Below are 22,602 nucleotides of genomic sequence, written 5' to 3' on the forward strand. Positions count from 1 at the left end.
TGACGGTAAAGACAATTCAATTGAACTTCTGAGATCCCGAAAATGTATACGGGGCATGTCAGCCTCTGGATTCCATTTCTGACACCAAATCTTTGGACAATGATTTCTATGCCACTGAAGAAAAGCAAGAAAAAACAATGACAGTTGTCATATATATTTGCGGGGGTAGTTGGTCAATCGCTGCACCTCACTTCTGACACCAATGGTTGTGACAGCAGTTTTTATATTGCTGTAAAAATTGAAAAAAGTCCCAGGGAAATGCCAAGAGTTAACGTTTTGGCAGTTTGTTGGGCCGCTCAATCACTGGATCCCACTTCTGACACCAACTGATGTGTCAATATTTTTCTTAATGTTGTAACAAAGCCCTGGGAAAACATCGGCAATTTGTGGGGCCGCCCTTTTCTGACACCAATGGTTGTGTGATTACTGGCTGTTTTATTCTGCTAAACCCAGGTATGGTCATTTTAACAACCTCCCACTTTGGACACCCAAAGATGTCTGAGTTGTTTTTTTTTTGTTGGGTTTTTTTTTTGGGAGGGGGTGCAGTGTTTGTACTGGGAACTTTAAAAAAAAAATCTTGCTTGGATGTTAAAGTGCGTACGAGCATTTGATTTGCGTTGTTTGTTGTCCAAGGTCTGACGAGGGCCCGCTTCACTTGCTAATTATCAGACAAGCTGATCATTAACGTCACGGCTTACGGCCGTCATTGAGTAACTTCAAGTTCAACCCGTGTTTGCCAAACACGTTGGGGGGAGGAAAAGGGTGGGATGGGGGGGGTCCATCCTGGGGGTAGGTGTGGGGAGGGCGGTAAGGGGTGTGGCCGACCTCTTTTATTTACGCAAGTTCTGCGTCACGATTGCGGGCCGCGTCCAAAACAAACTGCGGGAGCAAACACGCGGCGGATGGCGCAGTCTTTCCCACTCGGCCGCCAAATTCCACCGTGGCCCCCGAGGATCAAATGTGCCCTCGCCGGCCATTTTCTCACGTCCCGTTGCATTTGAATGCCTCTTAACTATCCTGTAATACTTCAAGCAATACTGGAAAGTAGCGAGGGTTGTTTTCTTTTTTCTTTTTTTTTGTGAGCCAACTTCTAGTGCCAGTTGTTGGGGAGGCTCTTGTACATTATGGTACAAAACACCAAGCGTTGTCTTTTTGTCCTTTCATTGTTGGCTCCCACTTCTGACACCCCCTGTTGCGACAAAATGTGCGAGAATCTAGATGACGAGGTCATCCGGCGGGAAACGCCGCTCAGGTCTTTTGGTTTTGATGTCTGCTCAATCTTCGGACGGCACTTCTGACACCGGGCTTTGCGGCGAGTCGTTTGACACGGCCGTACTAAACCCCTCGGAACCAGCAAAGACTGCCGTTGACGTGTTCAGTCATCGGATCCCACTTCTCATGCCGACATCGCTATTGAATACAACGATCGTCAGGCTGGGTTTCGTGCGGCCGTTCGGTCCTCGGATCCCGTTTCTGATTCCAACACAGGCTTTTTTATTGCTTCTAATAACCACCGGGAATGCCAATTTTGTGGCAATTTGTCATACGAGACCGCGATAACAGCTGGGAACGCCTTGGTTCTCACTTCTGATTCCAATTGTGGCAGCAATGCCCTTATGCTACTTTGAATAACCACGGGGAAATGGCAAGGGTTGTGTTTTGGGAATTCTGCGGGGCTGTTGCATCCTTGGATGCCACTTCTGATACCAATTGTGACAGCAAAGCAAGCTCTATACTTGAACAAGCGCTTGCTGTTTTGTGCGACTGCCATTCCCCGGTTCCTGCTTTCGATTTGGTGTTATACATGATTTCAATAACAGCTAAGGACGCCTCGGATCCCACTTCTGATCCCGACTGCGGCGGATATGCGTTTGGTTACTTCTCATAACCATTGGAGAAGGGCAAGAGTTGTGTTTTTGGAATTTTGTGGGGCTGTTGCATCCTTGGATGCCACCTCTGGTAGCAATTTTTACGTGACTGCGGTAACGGCCGGTGACGCCTTGCGTGACCCCACTTCTGACACCATCCTTTTTGTTATCGCCGCGGCCTTTTCGAGGCCTTCTGAGTGCCGCGCGCACGCAAACCACGAAGCGCCACAGGTGAACAAGAAGGCGAACATGCTGCTTAACCGCGGCCAAAGATCCACCAGATGGTTACGTGACGCGCTGCGTGCACGTAGCGCCGATTCGTTTGGATTCTGCGAGATGCACGCAGGTAGACCTGATGGCCTTTTTTCCTCTCTCTCTCTCTCGCTCTCTCTCTCTCTCTTGTGAGATAACGCGAAACGAGCACTTTTTTTTTCTTGCGAGATAAGGCGAAACGAGCACATCAGCAGGCAGAGTCAACAGATCGATGGCTTTTCTTACGCAATGTGACGCAGGGCGGCTGAAGCATAAATGCCCGCCGGCCACGTTCCGGGAGCAAACTACGAGCTGGAAAACAAGCGCAGAAAAGAGCCTTCGCTGGTCATCGGAGCAAAATGCAAGCCGTACGTTTGTGTTCAACGTGTGCCGTCCGGGCCGGCGGACCGCTTTCGGGCTCGCCCGCGCATCTTCCCGCCAGGACGGAAGCGGCCGGCAGACGACTGCTCAGGTACTTTGGCTTGACAAAAACAATGCAGCTCTTTTACATACCAATGGGAAAAAAAGGAAAAGGAAACCAAAGTGACTTTACTAAAATACATATGTAATAAATAATAAGAATAATACGGTGTGCTATTTGACTTTTACTTGAAAACTGTCATCTGATTCGCTTATTAAACAACGGCTTTATTTTGGTGATACTGCAGCTCAGTTCTGAAAAAAATGTTAACAGGAGTGGATTAGTCAGTGCTTTCTACACCATATGGTGCTCCAAGACACAGGCGTCAAAATATGGCAACTAAGGCTATTTTTCTTGAAACTGTAATAAAGTACTGCATGGTTAAGTGCTGAAGAAAAAAAAGAAAATGTGTTTTGGTATGTATTGTAGATTTTATATGCAGACCCAATGTTATGCGTTGCATGAAATAAAAGGCATCAATAAAAATAAAATAATATACAATATATATAATATAAAAATAAAAATATGCAAAAATAAAGGCTTTACTGCAGCACTTAGTTCTTGGATCCAAGCCTTTTGTGAAATACAAGTCCCATGACGCACAGTGAGAAATTTGCATTATGGGAGTCAGGCTGAGATGCTCAGCAAAGATCCATTTTAGTTTTCAATATGGACAATATTGCCAATTTTGAATGGCAGTAAATGAGCCCGACATGGGCTCAATTTGACATGTACCTGCACCAAAATTTGCTCCAGGGGTGAAATGAGTTCATTAAAAAAGACGCGACATTCCTCTCCTCTCCTCTCCTCTCCTCTCCTCTCCTCTCCTCTCCTCTCCTCTCCTCTCCTCTCCTCTCCTCTCCTCTCCTCTCCCCTCCCCTCCCCTCCCCTCCCCTCCCCTCCTCTCCTCGCCTCTCCCATCCTCTCCTCCCAGCAGCGTTGCTGCGAGCGCGGCGATCAGCAGCAGAGAGGCGGCCAAGCGCAAGTGGCTGCAGCGGGAAGCGCGCGCGCACGCAATCGCGGCGCCCCGAAACCACAGCCAACTGAGCGCCGCCTCATCCCTGCAGGTAGGTGGCGCAACCAGCACCAACTGCGGGTGCGCTTTTGACTCAAATCCGACAAATATCCATGAATGAGAAAAGAGCGAGGGAATGACGACGGCTAATCACGACGCTTGTTTTTTTTGGCGGCAGCAAGCGGAGCAGCTGACTCACGAGGCCCTGATCGGGAGGGCCACGTCGCTGGTGGCCGACGGCGCCGGCACCCTCCTGTCGCAGAGCACTTTCGCCCTGGTCGACGCCCTCCACGGCTACGCAAAGGTGAGGCCCCTCCCTCTCCGGAGAAGCGTTAGGGACAGCCCCCGATGCAGAATGAGCCAGGCCCAAAAGCGCAAGGAAAGTTGCGTCATCATCAAAAATCTAACCGTAAAAGAACACGTTGGTATTTTTTTCGAGTGTGAATTCGGATAGTTTTATTTTTTATATTATTATTATTACTTTATTCTTCTTTATTTATTCACATGTATTAAGTACTGTATTTATTGTTTATGTTTATTTGATGTTTTATCCAATTTTACGGAAAAAAACTTACTCAGGGTTTGATATTTGGGGGGAATTAGGGGGCGACTGCTCGCAACTGAAGCCGCACGGTCCCTCCTCACTACAAAATGCAATATCGACAGCGTCCAGAGGCGGCGCTAAAAAACTATGCCGGAGCCGCAACCAAAGCGCGAACGAACGAAGGAACGGTTAAAGGATAAACTAAACCAGCTCCAAAACGTCCCGGTCCCAATCGATCCACGCAGACCGGCGCGGCGGCCGGGGACCTCCGCTGCATCATTCAGGAGCAAACCGCCAGCTTTTGTCAAGTGCGTTGTTTTGTTTTGCAGGCCGTGCACACTCGCGTGGCGCTGCAAAGACGTTTCCTGATGTCGCTGGGAAAGCTGAGCCCGGCCGAGGAAGACTCGCTCCACCGGGCCGTCTTCGAGCAGAAGGCGCAGGTCGCTGCAACTCTTCCTTAACTCACCGCGATCAAATCTCAAGTGCACGATTAAAAGTCAGGGGCGCGGCCGCCGACTAGCGATTAGCACGTACGCCTGGCGGTTCTAGGTTCAAATCTGTGTTTGCGCCTCACTTTTTTCTAACGCAGAGGTGTCGGACATAAGGCCCGCCCGGAAGGCGGTTTGATCCGGCCCGAGAGATGATGTTGTCAAATATAATGAGCTGAACTTTGCGAAATATATGCAAAACAGAAATGCACTTCTTTTAGTGGCGAGCGTTATCGGAAAAGGAAACTCAAGTGCATTTCCACTCATCTTTCAAGGACGACAGAATATCGGGTGCTATGGAAACACGGGCGCTAACATATGAAAGATTGATTTCCGATCCTTACTTGAAATTGCTGCATAATACCTGCGTTGCAAGTTACGAGAACACGGAGCTCTCAAGCGGCTGCAAAGACAGAAACTGGCGCTTTGTTCAGTTAATGTCGTCGTGAGCCGGCGGCGTCACGTGCTCGAATCAGCCTACCCTAGTACATCTTGGAATGAGCTGAAATGAGATCGATGACTCGCCCGAGGCAAAACAACACAAACACTCTTTCGGGCCGGGGCAAGTTCGATATTTGGGGCCCGCGGACGGGCGGTCGGGGACCTCCGAGGCCCGGCGTGACCTTCGATTGGCGTGTGTGACAGGTGGGCGAGCATCTGGACCAATGTCAGCGCTTCGAGAGCACCTGGAGCAAGGCCGTCGACCTGTGCCAAATGGCGGCGCAGGCGGCGTACGCGTCAGGTGAGTCCGGCCGGACGTAGGTCACGCGGTCATATTGACCTCTCGCGCGCTCCCCAGGTTCGGAGCAGGCGTCCGTCACCTTGACCAGCAACGTCCGTCTGGCGCGGGCGCACGCCGAGCGGGCCCGGCGGGCGGCGGCGGCGGCCGACCAGAAGCTGGCCCGGACCAAAGCGGACGAGATCCACAGGCTGGCCGAGTACGCCGCCTCGCTGGAGGACGCCGACGAGCTGGAGATACACGAGGCTTACCTGAGAGAAGACTGAAGACAAGCCGTGCCAATTCCATCCCAATGATCGCTTTGCATTACAGTGCAAATATTTGCGGGAAAATATACATACTGTAACTTCAAATTTCAAATGAGCGTTTTTAAATGAAAAAAAGAATAACAAACTGGTACTTACGTACATTAAGGACGTACGTTTCCGGATACGTATTCAATCGATACTGCGGCGTCTGGGATCCAACGCCTGGAGATCCTGTTCCAAAGAGGCTTCGTCTAACTTCGGGGTCCAGGAAACGTCGTGAGTTGAGGAGCTTCAGCCAAAGTGTCGCACGGCAGACGAAAGAACTATGTCCATGGGAGTTGAGACGTTTCATTTCGATTTTCAAACGGAGAATATTAACAACGGTGTTTCGGCAGCTATCTCTGAATCTCGCGCGGTGCGTTTTTCAAAATGAGAGCACATTGATTGGAACGTGAAGCAACTAATCGCTTATTTGCCATTCAGAGGCTCCTTCGCTAAATGTTTATTCTTTGGAAGTTGTATACAGGTTCTCAGGAGTGACGCGACGAGTCAAAATGAAAACGATACACTTGGAGATTGCTCTCCCGATGTAAAGATTGCCGTCATTCCCCGAGTATAAGACGCAAGCCGTTCGAGGAAGATGGATCCGTCGGCCGCATTAGCAGAGTTTCGCTTAACGTTTCGATATCGATCGTATTCTTACTCACGGCGATGGGCGTAACGGGACGAGCAAGAGGGCGGGGGTCGCCTCGGGTTGGCGGCTCATCAGGCGTTCGCTGAGCGCTCGCGATGCGGGAAATCTGTCAGTCGACGTACAGTATGTAATTGCTGATTATTTAAGGCTATTTATTTGATTTGACCGCCCGGTTTGCAGAGCAGCACTTCCTACTTCTGCTCATTTCCGTTGCGAGGAATACGATGAAAACAATCTGCAGCCACCCGTTTCCTATTGTGCACGGAGGGGACCCGAGGGGGCGGCCGCGTACGCGGTATATCACATATTGCTTCTTACTGCCGGTCCCCCGTTTACACCGCTGTTTTTCTCACGCATGATTTCAGGAAAATGATCGGCAAAAAGCACAATATATTTATCGTTCTTGGACCGCACCGCAGTGTCAAATGAGAAACGAACATGTTTTCGACCTGATATGCTTGCAAAGTATCTCAAAATTTTCGGAACTGCACTTGAGGCACCGTCCAAGAAAAAAAAAGAAAAATAAATCCATAAAACCCTGAACATGTCAATAAGGTGTTTTTGATTCGCACGTCTTCTGTAAGAAATACAATTGTCCAGTCAGGTGAGGTATCGACCTCGTAAAAGGTCTTTATTTCACACAAAGCATTCAACAAATTCAAATGAATACACATGTTACGCTGCCTTTGAATATTTAAAATGACAGGAATACACAGGACTTTGTATTTGAATGAACATTTGGACAAAACGTGATGAACTTACATTGAACAGTAACACCGGCAATTGGTGGTCGTCGTTTCGACCTTTCGGGAGTTGGCAAACGTCAAGCAATTCTACAAGCAAAGGCCAGCTCGGAGGGGAGAAAAAGAGAGGGATAGAGAAAAAAAAAAAAACATCTAAGGAACTACGTCAATCCTGAGCGCACAGAAGCGACCGTTCTTGACAGACTTTGTCCAAAGCTGCTCCTCGTATGCAGAAGCAGCAAAGCAAAGCAAAAAAAAACAAACCACAAAGGCGTTTACCCTTTTAAAAGGGCGAAAATGTCAATGGAGTCAAAACTGTTGAACAGAGTGGATCCCAACCGGAAAGGCCGACTTTCAATTCAAATGACAGGGCGCGCGCGAAAAGGAGAAGCAAAACAAACAGGCGGAAAAGATGGTCGAGGCTTTTGTTTGAAGAGCCGAACACCGGCTCCGACGGCCCCTTCTCCGAGCGTGAAAAAACTCTTGTTTGGGAGCGACAAGGCGTCTTATACCGCACGCTTCAAAGGCTTTGGCCCTTCGCCGTTTGGCCCGGCGGGAAGACAAGCGAGCCCCTCAAGGTTTCCCAGAGCAGGGGCGGAAGAGGTAGCGCTTGAGGGCGGCGAGGAACACGCCGTCCCTCAGGCCGTAGATCAGGGGGCTCAGACAGCGCGGGGCCAGGATGAAGAGGACGAAGTTGCAGAGGCGGACGTTCCGAAACAGGGTGTAGTCCAGCCGCGCCAGGGCCTTCTCCGCCGGGGGGATCAGCAGCTGCATGAGGCAGAGGAGCAGCTGGAAGGCGTGAAGGCTCACCGTGCTCAGACCCTTGGAGGACGACTCTCGCTCCCTGGCCTTGGCCGCCTTGGCCGCCCTCATGATGCGCACGTAGCAGAAGACCAGGATGCCGCACATGGCCAGGAAATAGAGCGCGTAGACGGCCGACCTGACCGAGTTATGCCACAGGTAGGCTTCCAGGTTGGTCACGGAGCATTTCAGGTCCCGCCGGAAGTAGTCCGCGTCCGCCGTCGAGAAGACGGCCAGGTAGAAGACGGCGCAGGGTACGCAGCTGAGAGCCCCGACCAGCGCCAGGATTCGCAGGGCCCGCCGGCCGGAGCACAGCTGGGCGTGCCGCAGGGGCACGCACACGGCCACGTAGCGTTCCAGGGCCATGGCGGTCAGGGTGCACGGCGTGGCCATGATGGAGACCACCAGGAAAAAGTTGAGCAGGACGCACAGCCACAGGTTCATGGCCACGCCGAACTGGTACAAGAGGAGCAAGGCGTCGCTTAAGACCAGGAACCAGGAGTCGCTGAGCAGCATGTTGGCGAACAGGATGTAGCGCATGGACGAGGTGAAGAGCTCCTTGGAGAAGAAGGTGGCCAGCTGAAGGACGTTGACGCCGAGGAAGACGCCGATCAAAACTTGGATGAGCACGTGAACGCTCAAGCCGCTCTGGAGCCGGCCGTCCTCCGCCGACGAGTCGTTACTGCCGGCCGCCATCCGTCAACCCCGAAGGCCTCTGGGCGGGCTCCTCGTACTGGGACGCCGTTTCATAGGCAGAGCCGCCCCGTTTGAAGCACGCCCGCTGACTCGTCGTCGCCAATGAGCGAGCGCCGCGGTTACGTCACGTAAGCGTGTTTGCTCGCCGTATGATGAAGAGCGGTTTTCAAGCCCGGTGGTATGCAAGCGGCCAGTTTTGAAATCAGTGGCTGGCAAAAATGATTCAAAAGAGAGTTTGGGGATAGTCCCCCCCCCCCATTTTTAAAAGTTAAAGACAACAAATTGGTATTTTAGTCAGATCCGTTCCAAATAAACGTAAAATGATGTGGCGGGCCGCATCAGGCCCCCGGGCCTCAAGTTTGAGACCCGTGGCTTACGCAGGGGTGTCAAACTGGTTTAAGCTTGTGGGCTGCATGGAGGAAAATCAAGTCCAAGTGGGCCAGACCAGTAAAATCAATCAGTAAAATATTTCTAGAACTTTCAAATAACAACTTCAAATGTATTATCCTTTTTTAATACTGTCCAAACGATCACTTTTAATCATAAAACAGTAACATTGTGATGAATTAAAAATAAAATTCAGGTTTTTCATGTATTTCAAAAAATTCATCTCATTTTTCTGCTTTACAAAATCATCTCGCCGGCCGGAATAAACTCGTTTGCGGGCCAGAACTGGCCCGCGGGCCTTAGGTTTGACACCGCCGGTTTCGATAGCTATTTGAATTTTAACGTTAAATAATTTAAATAAATTGACAAATATCTGTCATTCGTTTCTGACCGATCTTTGAATTTGATTTGACGGACAGTACTTGTTCAACTCTTATGCCGCGACACGCTGTCAGGAACTATTCAAATCAAAAAGGTACAGTGTGCATTTTGGTTTATGAAACCGGGACTAAAAAAGGGAGCGACTACAAATAAACCTCCAGTGAAGTCAGCCGTGTTCGAGCTATTATTGGCAAGTAGTGAATCCAACCACCATAGTTTTATCACTCAACTGAACATATGTTTGAAGAATAGGATCTAATCTTTCGGATGGTACCAGGCAAGTTGGCGTGAACATAGCGCCCGATAGTTTGTTGGCCCTGTGAGGCACTCTTTTCCGCCTCTATTGTATTGTACTGTATTATTATTATTATAATTTGTCATGAACATACCTGGCCAATAAAGATGACTCTTATTCAAAATAAGCAATTATGCACACTGCGCAAGCAACGCTAAATTGAGGCTAAGCTCGGTGCGATTATGGAACATAGAGGAAGCCCGGGGGGTTAACTGGGGAAAGACCGCATGCGGCATGCAGAGAAGACGGCGAGTGCGCACATGAACACCTGAGCTCCGGACAGCTCAACCGTGACAGGCGCTATTCCAGGAACCCGACAATATGTTTTGTATTGCTTCCAATTACATATATCCCAATACACTAATCGCATTGATATTTTTCAATCTGTCATAACAAAAAAAAAAGATGGCAAAATATTGTTTTACTCATAACATGTGCGTGTTTGGTGTGGTCACAAAGCGTCTTTTTATTTTTGTTACGGCAAACAACAACATGACAACAGAGCTATTAACACTCGAAATGACAAAACAAGAACACAATGAAAATAACATTTGCACTCTGTGAAACTACACTTCTTATACTATATTACTGTAACTCCATTTTTCGGTCATATGTATTTAAAATGCACCAATCCCAATTTCTTTGCATACCGGCAATGCAATGATCATAAAGGCATTCTATTCTATTCCATCCTCATATTCTATGAAGCAACATTGATATTCTAGAGTAAAAATACACAGGGATCGCATTTGGGGGCGTTGGCTCAACGGTTGCCGTCACTCAGTCCAGCATCGACGGGGAATTAAAAACAAGGCGCTTATTTCCGCTGCGCTCCAACGTACAGGAGGAAAAAATACATTTAAAAAAACATCAAAGGGCTACATTAGGCCGCATGATTAGAAAATATAACCGGTAAGAGGAATGCATTTCTACATTTGTGTCCTGTAGCCGAAAATGAATGGCTAATTTCAAAGGGATTCGGGAAGCAGATGTTTCTTAGATGACATCTTCCCCGGCATAAAAACTGCAGTTACCCAGCAAGTATTTGAATCTACGCGGGCCCGAGTCTGTTGAGGGACCTCGAGTTGACAAGGGGGGGAAATAAGACTTGAATAAGACACCTCAGGCGAAAACAAACAGCGCACGTTCAACGCAGGAACGCTTTCTAACCGACCACCGCGCTCGGACCGCGACCGTATGCCGAACGCCGCGAAGAGTGAGGGATTTGCCTTTTCTCCCTATGCCTCAACAAAGCGCAGAGGGCGTTGGACCTGAGCGCCTTGAAGAACATCTCGTCCCGGAGGCCGTAGACCAGCGGGCTCAGGCAGCGCGGGGCGAGAATCAAGGCAAAATATTTGAAGACGCGCACTTTTTCAAAGGAGTCATAATCCAGCCGCGCCAGGGCCTTCTCCACCAGGGGGATCAGCAGTTGCAGGAGGCAGAGGAGCAGCTGGAAGGCGTGGAGGGTCACCGTGCCCAGACATTTGCGGAAGGCCTCCCGATCCCGCGCCGCCGCCGCCTTGGCCACGCTCAGGATGCGCGCGTAGCAGAAGCCGATGACGGCGCCCATGGCCAGGAAGTAGGCCATGTCCACGGCCGACCTCAGGTAGTTGTGCCACGGGTACGCCTCCAGGTTGGCCACCGTACACATGGAGTCTCGGGCGTAGTAGTCGCCGGGCACCGAGGCGAAGATGCCCAGGTAGAAGAGGGCGCAGGGTACGCAGCTGAGACCTCCGATGAGCGCCACGCTTTGCAGGGCCCGCCGGCCGGAGCAGAGCTGGGCGTGCCGCAGGGGCACGCACACGGCCACGTAGCGTTCCAGGGTCATGGCGGTCAGGGTGCACGCCGTGGCCAGCATGGAGACGGCCAGCACGAAGTAGACGGGCAGGCACAGCCACGGGCGCGTGGCCACGCCCAGCAGGTTGAGGATGACCAGCGCGTCGCTCAAGACCAGGAACCAGGAGTCGTTGAGCAGCATGTTGGCGAACAGGATGTAGCGCATGGACGAGGTGAAGCGCTCCTTGGAGAAGAAGGTGCACAGCTGGAAGAGGTTGACGCCGAGGAAGATGACGATCAAAACTTGGGTGAGCGAGGCGGTGCCCAAGCCGTCGTGAGCCTGGCCGCCCGCCGGCGCCGAGTTATTGCCGGCCATCCGTCGAAGCCGGGCCCATTTGAGAATGTCCCAGCAGAGTGGTGACAGGCTGCTCCGCGTTCCGCTCTTGGCGCGGAGGTCAACCGAATTAGAAGCGCTCCTCCCGCCGCGTCATCGCCAATGAGCGAGCGGCACAGCCGCCGCGGTCACCCGGGGGCGTTGCTATCGTTTCAGAGGTGGGGCGCGTCCAAGTAAGATCCGAGTCAACGGCCGTCCTCTAACAATCAAGGGCTCCTTTCCAAAGCGACCGAAAAACCAGGGCCAAATTTTGCCCATAACCGTTAGGGTCATTTTCGAGCTCCCGCAGAGCTTGTTGATGAGCTAATCATTTGAATCGGGTGCGGTGAAGAGACAAGCGTTGAAAACGTGCGGGATACCGGCCCTCCAGGACGGCGGTTTGGGACATACCCGTATGGTCCGGACGATGACCCTTGTTTTGACGGTACCTCGATTTGGAAAAAAACAAAAAACGCAACATGTTACTTAAGGTTGAACATTGAAAACTACACGATATCATTCTCACCACTCACTGGGGTTGCGCGCCAAGAGTCATCATTTCGGTTCCTCACGAATTTGCGAGTGTCAAGAGAAATGTCAGGGTTTGTTCAAGGTCGCAATTGTTCTAATGAATGAAAATGTATGAAAATAAGTGATCAGTGAATATGGGCGCTGTTGAAAGATGAACGTGCCAAAACTCTAAATGGACTTGAATGGTAAATGGACTTTGAATTCTCGAGCGCTTTGCTACCTCGGGCAGTCGAAGCGCTTTCCACTGACTCGTCTTTTAGCTACTGATGACGCGGCGTCAGGAGCAACTGGGGATTCGGCCTCTTGCTCGAGGACACTTGGACATGGTCTTGCTGGTCGGCGGATTGAACCCGCAGCCTCTCAGCTGGGAGACGTCCACTTTACCGCCGTGCCGTGCCGTGCCGCCCCGTGCCGCTCCGCCCCTTGTTTTTTTAAACTTGTTTTTTCTCAAAAGTAGACAATTCAACTTAAAGACAAACTGGTGTAACTTGCTACAGTTTTGAGCTATTCCATGTCATCTATATCAAAAAATGGAAAGGCACTTAAGTGTAGAACAGCTCAATTTTCGTTTTCGAAGAAATCAACCTGAATTTGTGAAATCGCATCGCATATATTTCATATTGCTTCTCATTATAACTACACGATTCACTGCTATTTTTTCAAGTCATGATAATAATAAAGTGAGGACTAAACATGTTTTAATCCCAGCATCTCCACGTTTGCAGGAATGTGCGGTGTTGTGCACAAGTCGTCTTTATGCTGAACTCCTTTCCCCGTCAGTTGAATCGTGTCATCATCAAGTCATATGAAAATAAAAAATGAAAAGCTGTCAGCTTGAGTAACAAAGCGTCTTTTTATTTTGCAACGACACACAACAAAGGACAATAGAGCTATTGACGCTCAGAATAACAAAACAAGAACACGCTGAAAATGACGATTACACTTTGAAACTATGCTTTTTAGTCCATAATATTTAGTGTCCATATTTATTTAATATGCAGCATTTGGCGCAGTTGTCACAATTTCAGTGTTAACTAGCTACGCACACGACAACGGAGGCATTCTTTTTTATCGTATGAGCCGACATAGAGAAGAAATACACAGACAGGAAGATATGATTGATTTTTTTCTTGGGCGATAGCGCATGAAAAGTTCCCGTCACTCAGTCGCGCATGAGCGGGGAATTCAAAACGATCAAACCCGGGCGCTTATTTCCACTGTGCTCCTTAACGTACATCAGGACGAAAAAAAAAGACATCAAAGAGCTACTTTGGACTGCATTATTAGCCAAACAAGTAAGAAATATGGATTTCTACATTTGTGCATTTAAGTGTTTTTTCGTAGCCAAAAATCAACGGGTAACAACAGTAAAGTGGTTAAGGAAGGACTTGTTTGGAATATCTTAGACTATGGCCTCCGAGGCACCATTGTGGTGCACCCCTCCCAAAAAAAACAATATGAGGGTTTTGAATTGATCTCCGGTAGAATACGGCTCATCCGTACCGGCAAGGGCTAAAAAAAGGACAGTTTGGGCCAACACAAATACTGCGAATTCAAGGCAAGAACGGCCGCCTTTCTAACGGACGATCGAATCATTTCCGACGTCGCAGAGGGTTAGGGGTTTGCCTCTTTGCCCTATGCCTCAACAAAGCGCAGAGGGCGTGCGACCTGAGCGCCTTGAAGAACATCTCGTCCCGGAGGCCGTAGACCAGCGGGCTCAGGCAGCGCGGGGCGAGAATCAGGGCAAAGTATTTGAACATGCGCACTTTTTCAAAGGAGTCATAATCCACGCGCGCCAGGGCCTTCTCCGCCAGGGGGATCAGCAGTTGCAGGAGGCAGAGGAGCAGCTGGAAGGCGTGGAGGGTCACCGTGCCCAGACATTTGCGGAAGGCCTCCCGATCCCGCGCCGCCGCCGCCTTGGCCACGCTCAGGATGCGCGCGTAGCAGAAGCTGATGACGGCGCCCATGGCCAGGAAGTAGGCCATGTCCACGGCCGACCTCAGGTAGTTGTGCCACGGGTACGCCTCCAGGTTGGTCACCGTACACATCAGCTCCCGCGCGTAGTAGTCGCCGGGCACCGAGGCGAAGATGCCCAGGTAGAAGATCACGTTGGGCACGCAGCTGAGACCTCCGATGAGCGCCACGCTTTGCAGGGCCCGCCGGCCGGAGCAGAGCTGGGCGTGCCGCAGGGGCACGCACACGGCCACGTAGCGTTCCAGGGTCATGGCGGTCAGGGTGCACGCCGTGGCCACCATGGAGACGGCCAGCACGAAGTAGACGGGCAGGCACAGCCACGGGCGCGTGGCCGCGCCGAACAGGTTGAGGAGGACCAGCGCGTCGCTTAAGACCAGGAACCAGGAGTCGTTGAGCAGCATGTTGGCGAACAGGATGTAGCGCATGGACGAGGTGAAGCGCTCCTTGGAGAAGAAGGTGCACAGCTGGAAGAGGTTGACGCCGAGGAAAACGACCACCAAAACTTGGATGAGGGTGGGAGTGCTCAAGTCGCCGCGCGTCTCTCCGCCGGCCGGCACCGAGTTATTGCTGGCCATTTGCTATCGGCGAAGTCGTCGGGAGGTCGCGTTCTCTTACGTACTTGGCGCGAAGGACAACCTCATTTGAAGCCCGCCTACCGTTTCGTCATCGCCGATGATGGAGCAACCGCGGAAACCCGGGGGCGTAGCTATGCTTTCGACCTTACCGGATCCTATGGACAGTATGGAGCGTTTGTATAAAAAATGTGCACACGTTATTTCATCTTGAATGTTAAAAAAAAAATTGCTTTCGGTGAAACCTGTGAGGTCACATACTTGCGGGGCAGCAGTCACCCTTCGCGGGGTCGGGATTTCGCCCTCCAACCTACCCCGGCCGGCAACTAGCATTAAAACTGCAGCGGTCCGAATGGACAAAGCGCATTTATCGCCAATATTGAGCCCGCAAGTGTGACTACAACTAACAGCTTGAGAATGCATACATCAAGTTTACTTTTAGACTATAGCAGGGGGGGTCCTGCATGATACCGGCCCTCAAGGACCGAGTCGCAGGGCGCGCAGAGACAAACGAACATTCCCGCACCCAATCACGCCTACGGATAATTTAGAATGTCCAATACGCCTGTTTTGGGAGTGTGGGAGGAAGCAGGAGCGCCTGGAGAGAACGAACCCACGACGGCTCGGGGAGAACATGCAAACTCCTCACAGGAGTCAGCCGGATTTAAAGTCGGGTTGCAAGAATGATATCTTTTCAAAAATTGTCCACAAATTACATTGATAAATCTAATCCTAAACGTAATTAATCGCGATACAAAACGTCATTTAGATGCAAATGACAACTTATCAGTGTAAAACCTTTGCAGATGCTAACATATAGCAACGGGAAATACTGTAGCTGGCACAAACGAACGCGCTGACGAGCTAAATGCATACAAGGCAGCACAATGCTAACATTAGCTAGCATGTTATCTGTCACAAGTTATTGGATCAACAACCAACCACTTTTTGGCCATATCATTGAGAAAGGGAGTACGACTTCCAGACACTCAGTTGCTAACAAATGATCATGGAGGACGCTTGCTGTAACATTTGTCTTCAACCGGGTTTGATTGGCTCCATCTCTGCGCGTCCTTCCCCGCAAGTTTGACTTCCAGAACGGGCCGCTTGGTGACATCACGACGGAGTACAGCAGCCCACAGAAAAGCCATTGATTTCTTTTTATCTACCATATCCGTTTTGCTACGTACACAACAGATTTTGAATTGTAGTAAATGAGAATTCCCATTCTCGTGTGAATCCCTTTTTGGCACGCCCCGAACTTTTAGCACTTAGCCAACAGGTATTTGCCCACTTTGTTTTGGCAAGTGATTGAATGTGCTTGCAAAGACGTTTGAATGACTTTGCCAGTGAAAAACTTTTTTTTCATTTTGGCAGTTTCACACTTCCGTAGCCAACTATGTGAAGTGCATTCATTTTGTTAACAAAAGCGAGCGGCCGTCATACATTTGTTTGTTAGTTAGACAATGAAACGTTGAAGAGGGTCCCTGGGGGGGGGGGCAAGCGGGACGTCGTTGGGGGCTAAACAATCCCTGTGAAACTCATTAAAGCCTGACGGCGTTCATTAATTATTCAAAGTGTTTGGGGGGGGAAAAGTTTCAGTTGAAAATGTTGGACATCAAGGGACGCAATGGCGTAGCTCCACGAAAAGTTGTTTTTGTATGTGTGGCCTTGTGTTTTGTAAACAAGGATGCCGTCCTGGGACACTCGTCCCTGTCCTGAGCATTGATAATAATGTCCAGTGAAACTCATTACCAGCATTATTAATTATTCAAAAGTTGTTATTCGCCTATTACGCGCTCTTAGATTTCATCAGACGGCAATGATCTTGCGCTATTTGGATTTATATTGCTATTTTATATCAGTGGCACACTCAGCAACTACACAATTTCCAATGACTTGCACGAATGGTATCAGATATTTTGACTTTAAAAAAGTACCAACAATTGCGTAGGATCATTAATGAAGTTGTAGTTTGCAATGGCAAGAATAGTCATAAATTTACAACTTTTTGTTCTAAAATAAAACAATTTTATGGAAGGAAAAAAAACCGCAACTAAAATCAGGCTTGACTCTTGCAGCAATACAAGAATATTGAAGAATATGGAAAATGCTCCTTGGATGTTTTTAACATAGCATGGTACAGTAACAGTATACTTTTTTAAAGAATCTTTTCCAGAGTAAAAGCTGGACATTTCCAAGTACAGATTTGTAGTTTGAAATTCACTTGTTAAAACGTGATTTTCTTCTCTTGTAAAACATTGACTTGGAAATTCTTTGCTTGTTTTTTAGATTTAAGGCTTAAGGCCCCCCAAAAACTGTTCAAAAGTCTTAACTGACTTGTTGAGCCTCTGAACAAATAACACACACAAAGAAACTAGCTGCTCAATAAGAACAAAAGTTGCCAAAGTGACACAAACGTTTTGACTGGCGCACTTGTTCTAAGATTTGTAGACTAAATGCTGAAGTCACCCTCATAATGCCACTAGGCATTGATTTACACACACACACACACACGCACACACACACACGCAAGTATGCCTACATTATAAAAGTACAATTGAAGATAAAGGCAGGAAACTGAAATCACGACGTCAAACACAACACGTTCTTCACATGGTTTGAACTTTTCCATCCGTACGGTACTGTGTACCCCCTCAGAAGCCTAGCGAAAATGCGAGGGCTTCCTTTGGCCGGCAGATGGCAGCAGCGCGTGGCACGAAACCGGAAGTGTCCACTCGCTAAGGCTGGAGGTAAGCGGAAACGTTCACCGTGGCGGACTGGCATGGCCGCAATCGGACGGGGCACCGCCTTCCTTCGTTTGCTCCGGTAGGTACCGTCAAATGAATTTACGTGACACGTTTCGTCGACGGCGACACGTTCGCACAAAGAACAGCGGCGGGCTGCTGTGACATGGAGCAATCGGACGACGCTGTTCGACAAGAAAAACCGGACGTCTGGAACGTACCTGTTAGTGACGGAATAGGCGCATAATCAAAAGACAATTTGAATAAAGGTCGGCAGTCGAGCTGTCAATGGGACATTTAAGACGTTCGTCCTTGAACTGAAATGGCCATAAGTAGCTGTGCGATGTCGTGTGCCCGTCATCCGCGGCGTTAGCCTGACAGGCACACCTGCGCTAACGAACGAGTGCTGCTGGGGCCATGCTAAAAATCCAGCGCGTTCCCACAATGCTCACCTGCAACTCGGAGGTCCCGGCTTCGATTCCAGCTTGCTCTGGCCTTCCCGTGTGTTTAGTATTTGCGTGTACTCCCCATGCCTATCCGGGCGCCCCGCCTTTCTCCCATGTTCCAAAAGCATGCATTTTGGAAACGACATTGTCCTGTCACTGCGTGCTCTGTGATTGGCTGCCAACCAGTTCGGGGTGTCCCAAGTCAGCTGGGATAGGCACCGGCAAGCCTGCGACCCGCGTGAGGATAAAAGCGGCTATAGGAAATGGATGGATACGTCCCAAAGTGCTTCCTTCGGCCTATTTGTTGCCATTCCCAGTAGTTTGAACATAAAACGAAGAGGAATGAAAAAGTCCACTAGCTCGATGCCGACCGCTAGCTTATTGCCAAACCGCCGTGCAAAACGCCATCCAAAACTAGCATCGACGACATGGTGGATTTAACCCTCTGAGCGACAGTGATTTGAACGCAAACGGTATCGCAGCACATGTAGACAGACAAAACAAAAAAGGCTTCCATATACGCTGTTTATTTTTTCATCTTCTTCCTCCGACTGTATTGCGGCCTCTGGCAGGAGCAACGCTCAATCGCTGTGCAGGCGCGGCAAACCGGCGGGACGCGTCTCGCCGAAATGGAGGCGCGCGGCGACGTCCGCGGCGGCGCTGGGCGGCGGGCTGTGTGCCGTGCCCTTCGCTCAGGTGAGAGCTCGTGCGGTCTTGTAAAGTTTGCCTTTTATGGGCGGGAACGTTGGCGTTGTGCGGAAAATCAATCAATCAATCAATCAAATTTTATTTATATAGCCCTAAATCACCGAAGTCTCAAAGGGCTTCACAGAATGAGAAGAGGTCGTACAGAGACATCTTTTCAGTATAGGGTACACAACAGCATCCCCTGTCAAAGCTCCCAGAAGGGGAAGGAAAAACTCAAAAACCCCAAATTAGGGGAAAATCAGAAACCTCCAGAAGGGACCACAGGTGGGAGGAGCCCCCTTCCAGGCCCACAGGTTGAAGTGGATGCTGCATGTACCAGACACAGAAACAACATAAATTACAGAAAACATAATGTGCTATATAGTGCAGTGATGTCTTGACAGCAGGCAAGGCCATTGGGCAGGAACCATCCCGCATTCCAGCCAGGTGGACCGCAGACGGCCGAACTCCTAACCCGTGATGGTCGACCAACGCGGGACCCAATGGAGGCGGTCAAGTCAACCCTCACCATCTAGCTAGCCCCCTCCCCCGGCCGGAAGAGGGGGGCAGGAAAAAAGAAAAAGGAAGAAGGCTACAGACAGGCTAAATTAACTAAATGATCAAATCAAATGTATTGTCCACCACTATATTTAAGTTAGCCAACTTTTAGTTTGCCACATGATTATTTCCTCCTATAGAAGTCCCTCCGAAAGCTTTCCTAGGTTCTAAAATTTCCCCGACCTTATTTGATATATTTCTGTTTTTTTTTGAACGGCTGCAGGTTCCAAGCCTCACTCAGGAATCTCTGATCCGCCGAGCCGCGTCTCTGGCGACGGACAGTTCCGCCACCTTCCTCTCGCAGGCGACGTTAGCCCTCATAGACGCCATCGCCGAGTATTCAAAGGTGAGTTTCGAGCGGAAATGTAAACGCCAAGGCTTGTCCGCCCGCACGCGATTGCGCAATGCTTCTCAACCTTTTTTCGACGTGTCAACCATTTTTTTCAGCCAATCGCCCTAACCCAGCATGACTTTTTGGAATGACAAATTAAAAAAATTCGTTTGGGTTTACATTTGTAATGGTTTTACTCAGTTGCCCCAGAAGCCAAATGAACAAGACATGACATTTTGGTTTCTTTTTTTTCCTGGAATGTCCGCCGCTCATTCATGACAATGTGCATCCGTGTCGAATTTAGGAAATGAAAAGGGGCCGTTAGCACACACTTGAGCAATATGTGGCTTGGTGTTGCCATTAGTTTGAGAAGAGATTTGTGCACAAAATTGTGTTTGGTTTTGTTTTTTTTAGGCCGTGCACACGCTGATAGCGCTCCAAAAACGCTACCTGGCCTCACTGGGGAATCTGAGCCAAACAGAGGAAGAATCCATCTGGCAGGTGATGCTCGGCCAGCGAGCGGAGGTGAGACGCCGGCGTCACGGGCGGCCCGCCGAGGCACCTTCTCCTTTTCTGGTGTGCGCTAGGTCAGCGACAGACAAGAGGAATGCAAGCGTTTCGAGTCGGTGTGGAACAGCGCCCTCCTCCTATGTGAAACGGCAGCTGAGGCGGCGTATACCTCAGGTGAGCAAAAACACCGACGACGTGGAAAGCGGTACAGGAAGTACCGAACGACCTTCGTCACTTGATCGTGGTGCGTTCAACAAAGATGCCAGCAGATGGCGCCAAGGCGCTACAGTTGACCACTGCACCTCAACTCGATGCACTTGGACCATTCTTCCAAAACAGACGAAAAGAAAGCACGCTGTACAGGAACACAAAGCAAACATAAAACGGAAGACAATTGAATACAACAAAAACAAATAGGACGGTTGATGGTAGCCGATACAAAAGCCGATACTTATGGGGCGAATAGTTAAAAAAAAGAAAAAGCCAAGGAGCCACGGCTCAAGGTTCGGCACAACATTTGGCACGTGGGACGCTTTGTGACGGCAAGCGTTTGCAGGGGCGGAACACGCGTACGTCACCATGCGGAGCCACATGGAGGTGGCCCGCTCGCAGGCGGAAGAGGCGCGCAAATCCTCCCGGGACGCCGACTCCAAGCTGGCCGAGGCCAAAGCCCTGGAGATCCAGGCCGGCGATCGGCGCGCCCAAGCTGCGGAGAAGGACGAGGACGACGTCCCCGAAGCGTACCTCCGAGAGGACTGAGCCGGCGCGGAAATCGAGCCGTTTTGTTTGTCTCCCGACCTCGGCGCGGAAATCGAGCGCGGGTCTCTGCACTCTTTCTTTCAAACGTCTACTTTGCTGTGATTTGTTCAAGGGTTTTTTGGCCTACCTTTATTAAAAGTGCCATGAAATCTTGACCGTGCTGAGAAGTGCTTCTTAAGCTTTTTGTCACCCCTTTGTGAAATATTTTCCTCAATCAAATGTTACCTGCGATACAAAACGACTGTTCTTCCTTTTTTGAGATTTCTTTTGCTAACAAACCAGCGCTGAAATAATTCTCCCATATTTACATGGCGTCCGCCTCTATGGAAAGGATAGAAATGTTATTTGTTGCAGTTAAGTGTCTCTTCGAGGACGGCGTCCCTGTTGTTAAAACGCATTCACTACATGTCAAATGTCTGAAGACATAGCACGTCAAGGTGTTTCAGAACTTTTGTTTAGTTGTTTGAAATGACTCCATGGTTGCTTTCAACTGAAGCTTCTTTCTCGTAACGTTTGAAAACGTGAAAAGTGTTCCTGCTATTTTTCTTAACTCATTCAAACCCAAAGAGGCATTAATACGTCCTTTAAGACGGGGGTTCTTAAACATATTGGAGTCAGGGACCCCCTTTTGGAAATCAAGTTTTCCAAGGACCCTATTGCAAACATTTGCGGAAGTAAAACAAAAAAATCATTTAAGCCAAACCTTAATGCCCTTTTTATTCACCCGCATATTCGACTTGACAAGTACATTTATTACTTTTCAGCCATACTGAAGTTTACAAAAAATCGCTCGCCTTCTCCAAACAAACGGAGTCAATTTCCTTCAAACAGCTTGCTGCCAAATATTTAGTGACTCGATAATCAAGCTCTTTGATGATTACGTCGGTTTGACAAATAACAATTACATTTTTCAAAACATGAAAATGGTTGAAGCGATTGCTTTATTGAAGAGTCATGAATACATTCCCAATTGAATATAAAATAAAGTTAACGCAAATCTCAGTTTCTTATTCAAACGCAGATTACTTCACGGATCCCGTGCAGTCGGGCGCGGACCCTACTTTGAGAACCACTAGACTGGCCACGTAAAACACACTAATATCACTAAAGTTGTCCACTCAACTGACACGTTTTATCGTGTGAGACCAGATCATTTGTATTGTTTACAGAAATATATGACTATGTATATGTAACATGAATATATATATATATATATATATATATATATATATATATACTGTTTAATTTTAAACCCACATTTAACAGCACGTGGTAGTGCATATGCGTATTAGTCTACTTACAGTTAAACGTGTGCATTTAGCATAGATATGATCGATTCCTATACGTGATAAGATATTTTTTATTTTTTGGCATATGAGAAGCTTCGTTATCGGTAATTGATCAAATCCAAAAGCACGGTCAGCGAGCAAGCAGAACCGCAATTGTTTTCTGATGTTTCGTGCCCACCTCAGAAGCCAAAACTACACGTGACTTTGATGACCTTACGTATACGTGCACTATAACCTTCTGAATTCGAAGTGTAACCTTTGCCTTCGCTGTATTACGCTTTCAAGTTTTTCAAGCGGAAGTACAAAAGGTGACATTGATCACTTTGTAATTTGTACAGAACCCTTTATTCTTTTTTTTTTTTTTTTTTTGCTATCGTAATCAAAGCTTTAGATTTTGTTCTCGCGCGCAAGAGATTAAAGTAGAAGTAAAAGTGAAATGGACGTCTTGTAGTGGTACGTCCCACTTTGTTCCAAGTC

At 49.0% G+C, this 22,602-nt stretch overlaps 5 protein-coding genes across 6 annotated transcripts; 2 read left to right on the top strand and 3 right to left on the bottom strand.

Annotated features, from left to right (window-relative positions):
• Positions 1-2,355: 2,355 nt before the first annotated feature.
• Positions 2,356-6,812, top strand: LOC148415362 (diablo IAP-binding mitochondrial protein-like). Of its 2 annotated transcripts, none has more exons than XM_088426896.1 (6): positions 2,356-2,592; positions 3,476-3,608; positions 3,735-3,860; positions 4,430-4,540; positions 5,234-5,330; positions 5,388-6,812. In XM_088426896.1, exons 1-6 carry the CDS (start codon positions 2,480-2,482, stop codon positions 5,591-5,593), a joined length of 786 nt encoding a protein of 261 aa, XP_088283022.1. In that variant the 5' UTR covers positions 2,356-2,479; the 3' UTR covers positions 5,594-6,812. The 2 variants fall into 2 exon arrangements, with proteins under 2 accessions (XP_088283022.1, XP_088283023.1); XM_088426897.1 differs by having other exon boundaries at positions 2,364-2,592; positions 3,479-3,608.
• A 773-nt stretch (positions 6,813-7,585) lies between these two features.
• On the bottom strand, positions 7,586-8,509 carry LOC148415363 (odorant receptor 131-2-like). Its single transcript, XM_088427750.1, has one exon. It carries the CDS (start codon positions 8,507-8,509, stop codon positions 7,586-7,588), a length of 924 nt encoding a protein of 307 aa, XP_088283876.1.
• A 2,228-nt stretch (positions 8,510-10,737) lies between these two features.
• Positions 10,738-11,724, bottom strand: LOC148415364 (odorant receptor 131-2-like). Its single transcript, XM_088427751.1, has one exon. The coding sequence runs from the start codon at positions 11,722-11,724 to the stop codon at positions 10,738-10,740; it is 987 nt and encodes a 328-aa protein (XP_088283877.1).
• Positions 11,725-13,844: 2,120 nt separating this feature from the next.
• LOC148415365 (odorant receptor 131-2-like) lies at positions 13,845-14,801 on the bottom strand. Its single transcript, XM_088427752.1, has one exon. It carries the CDS (start codon positions 14,799-14,801, stop codon positions 13,845-13,847), a length of 957 nt encoding a protein of 318 aa, XP_088283878.1.
• Positions 14,802-17,533: 2,732 nt separating this feature from the next.
• On the top strand, positions 17,534-20,991 carry diabloa (diablo, IAP-binding mitochondrial protein a). The gene is made up of 6 exons (XM_088428358.1): positions 17,534-17,627; positions 18,564-18,687; positions 19,460-19,582; positions 19,982-20,092; positions 20,155-20,251; positions 20,634-20,991. The coding sequence occupies exons 1-6, from the start codon at positions 17,584-17,586 to the stop codon at positions 20,834-20,836; spliced, it is 702 nt and encodes a 233-aa protein (XP_088284484.1). The 5' UTR covers positions 17,534-17,583; the 3' UTR covers positions 20,837-20,991.
• Positions 20,992-22,602: the final 1,611 nt, after the last annotated feature.

The sequence above is a fragment of the Hippichthys cyanospilos genome, chromosome 11 (genome assembly GCF_059441005.1).
Source record: "Hippichthys cyanospilos isolate Australia breed blue-spotted pipefish chromosome 11, RoL_Hcya_1.0, whole genome shotgun sequence".
Classification (NCBI taxonomy): Eukaryota; Metazoa; Chordata; class Actinopteri; order Syngnathiformes; family Syngnathidae; genus Hippichthys; species Hippichthys cyanospilos.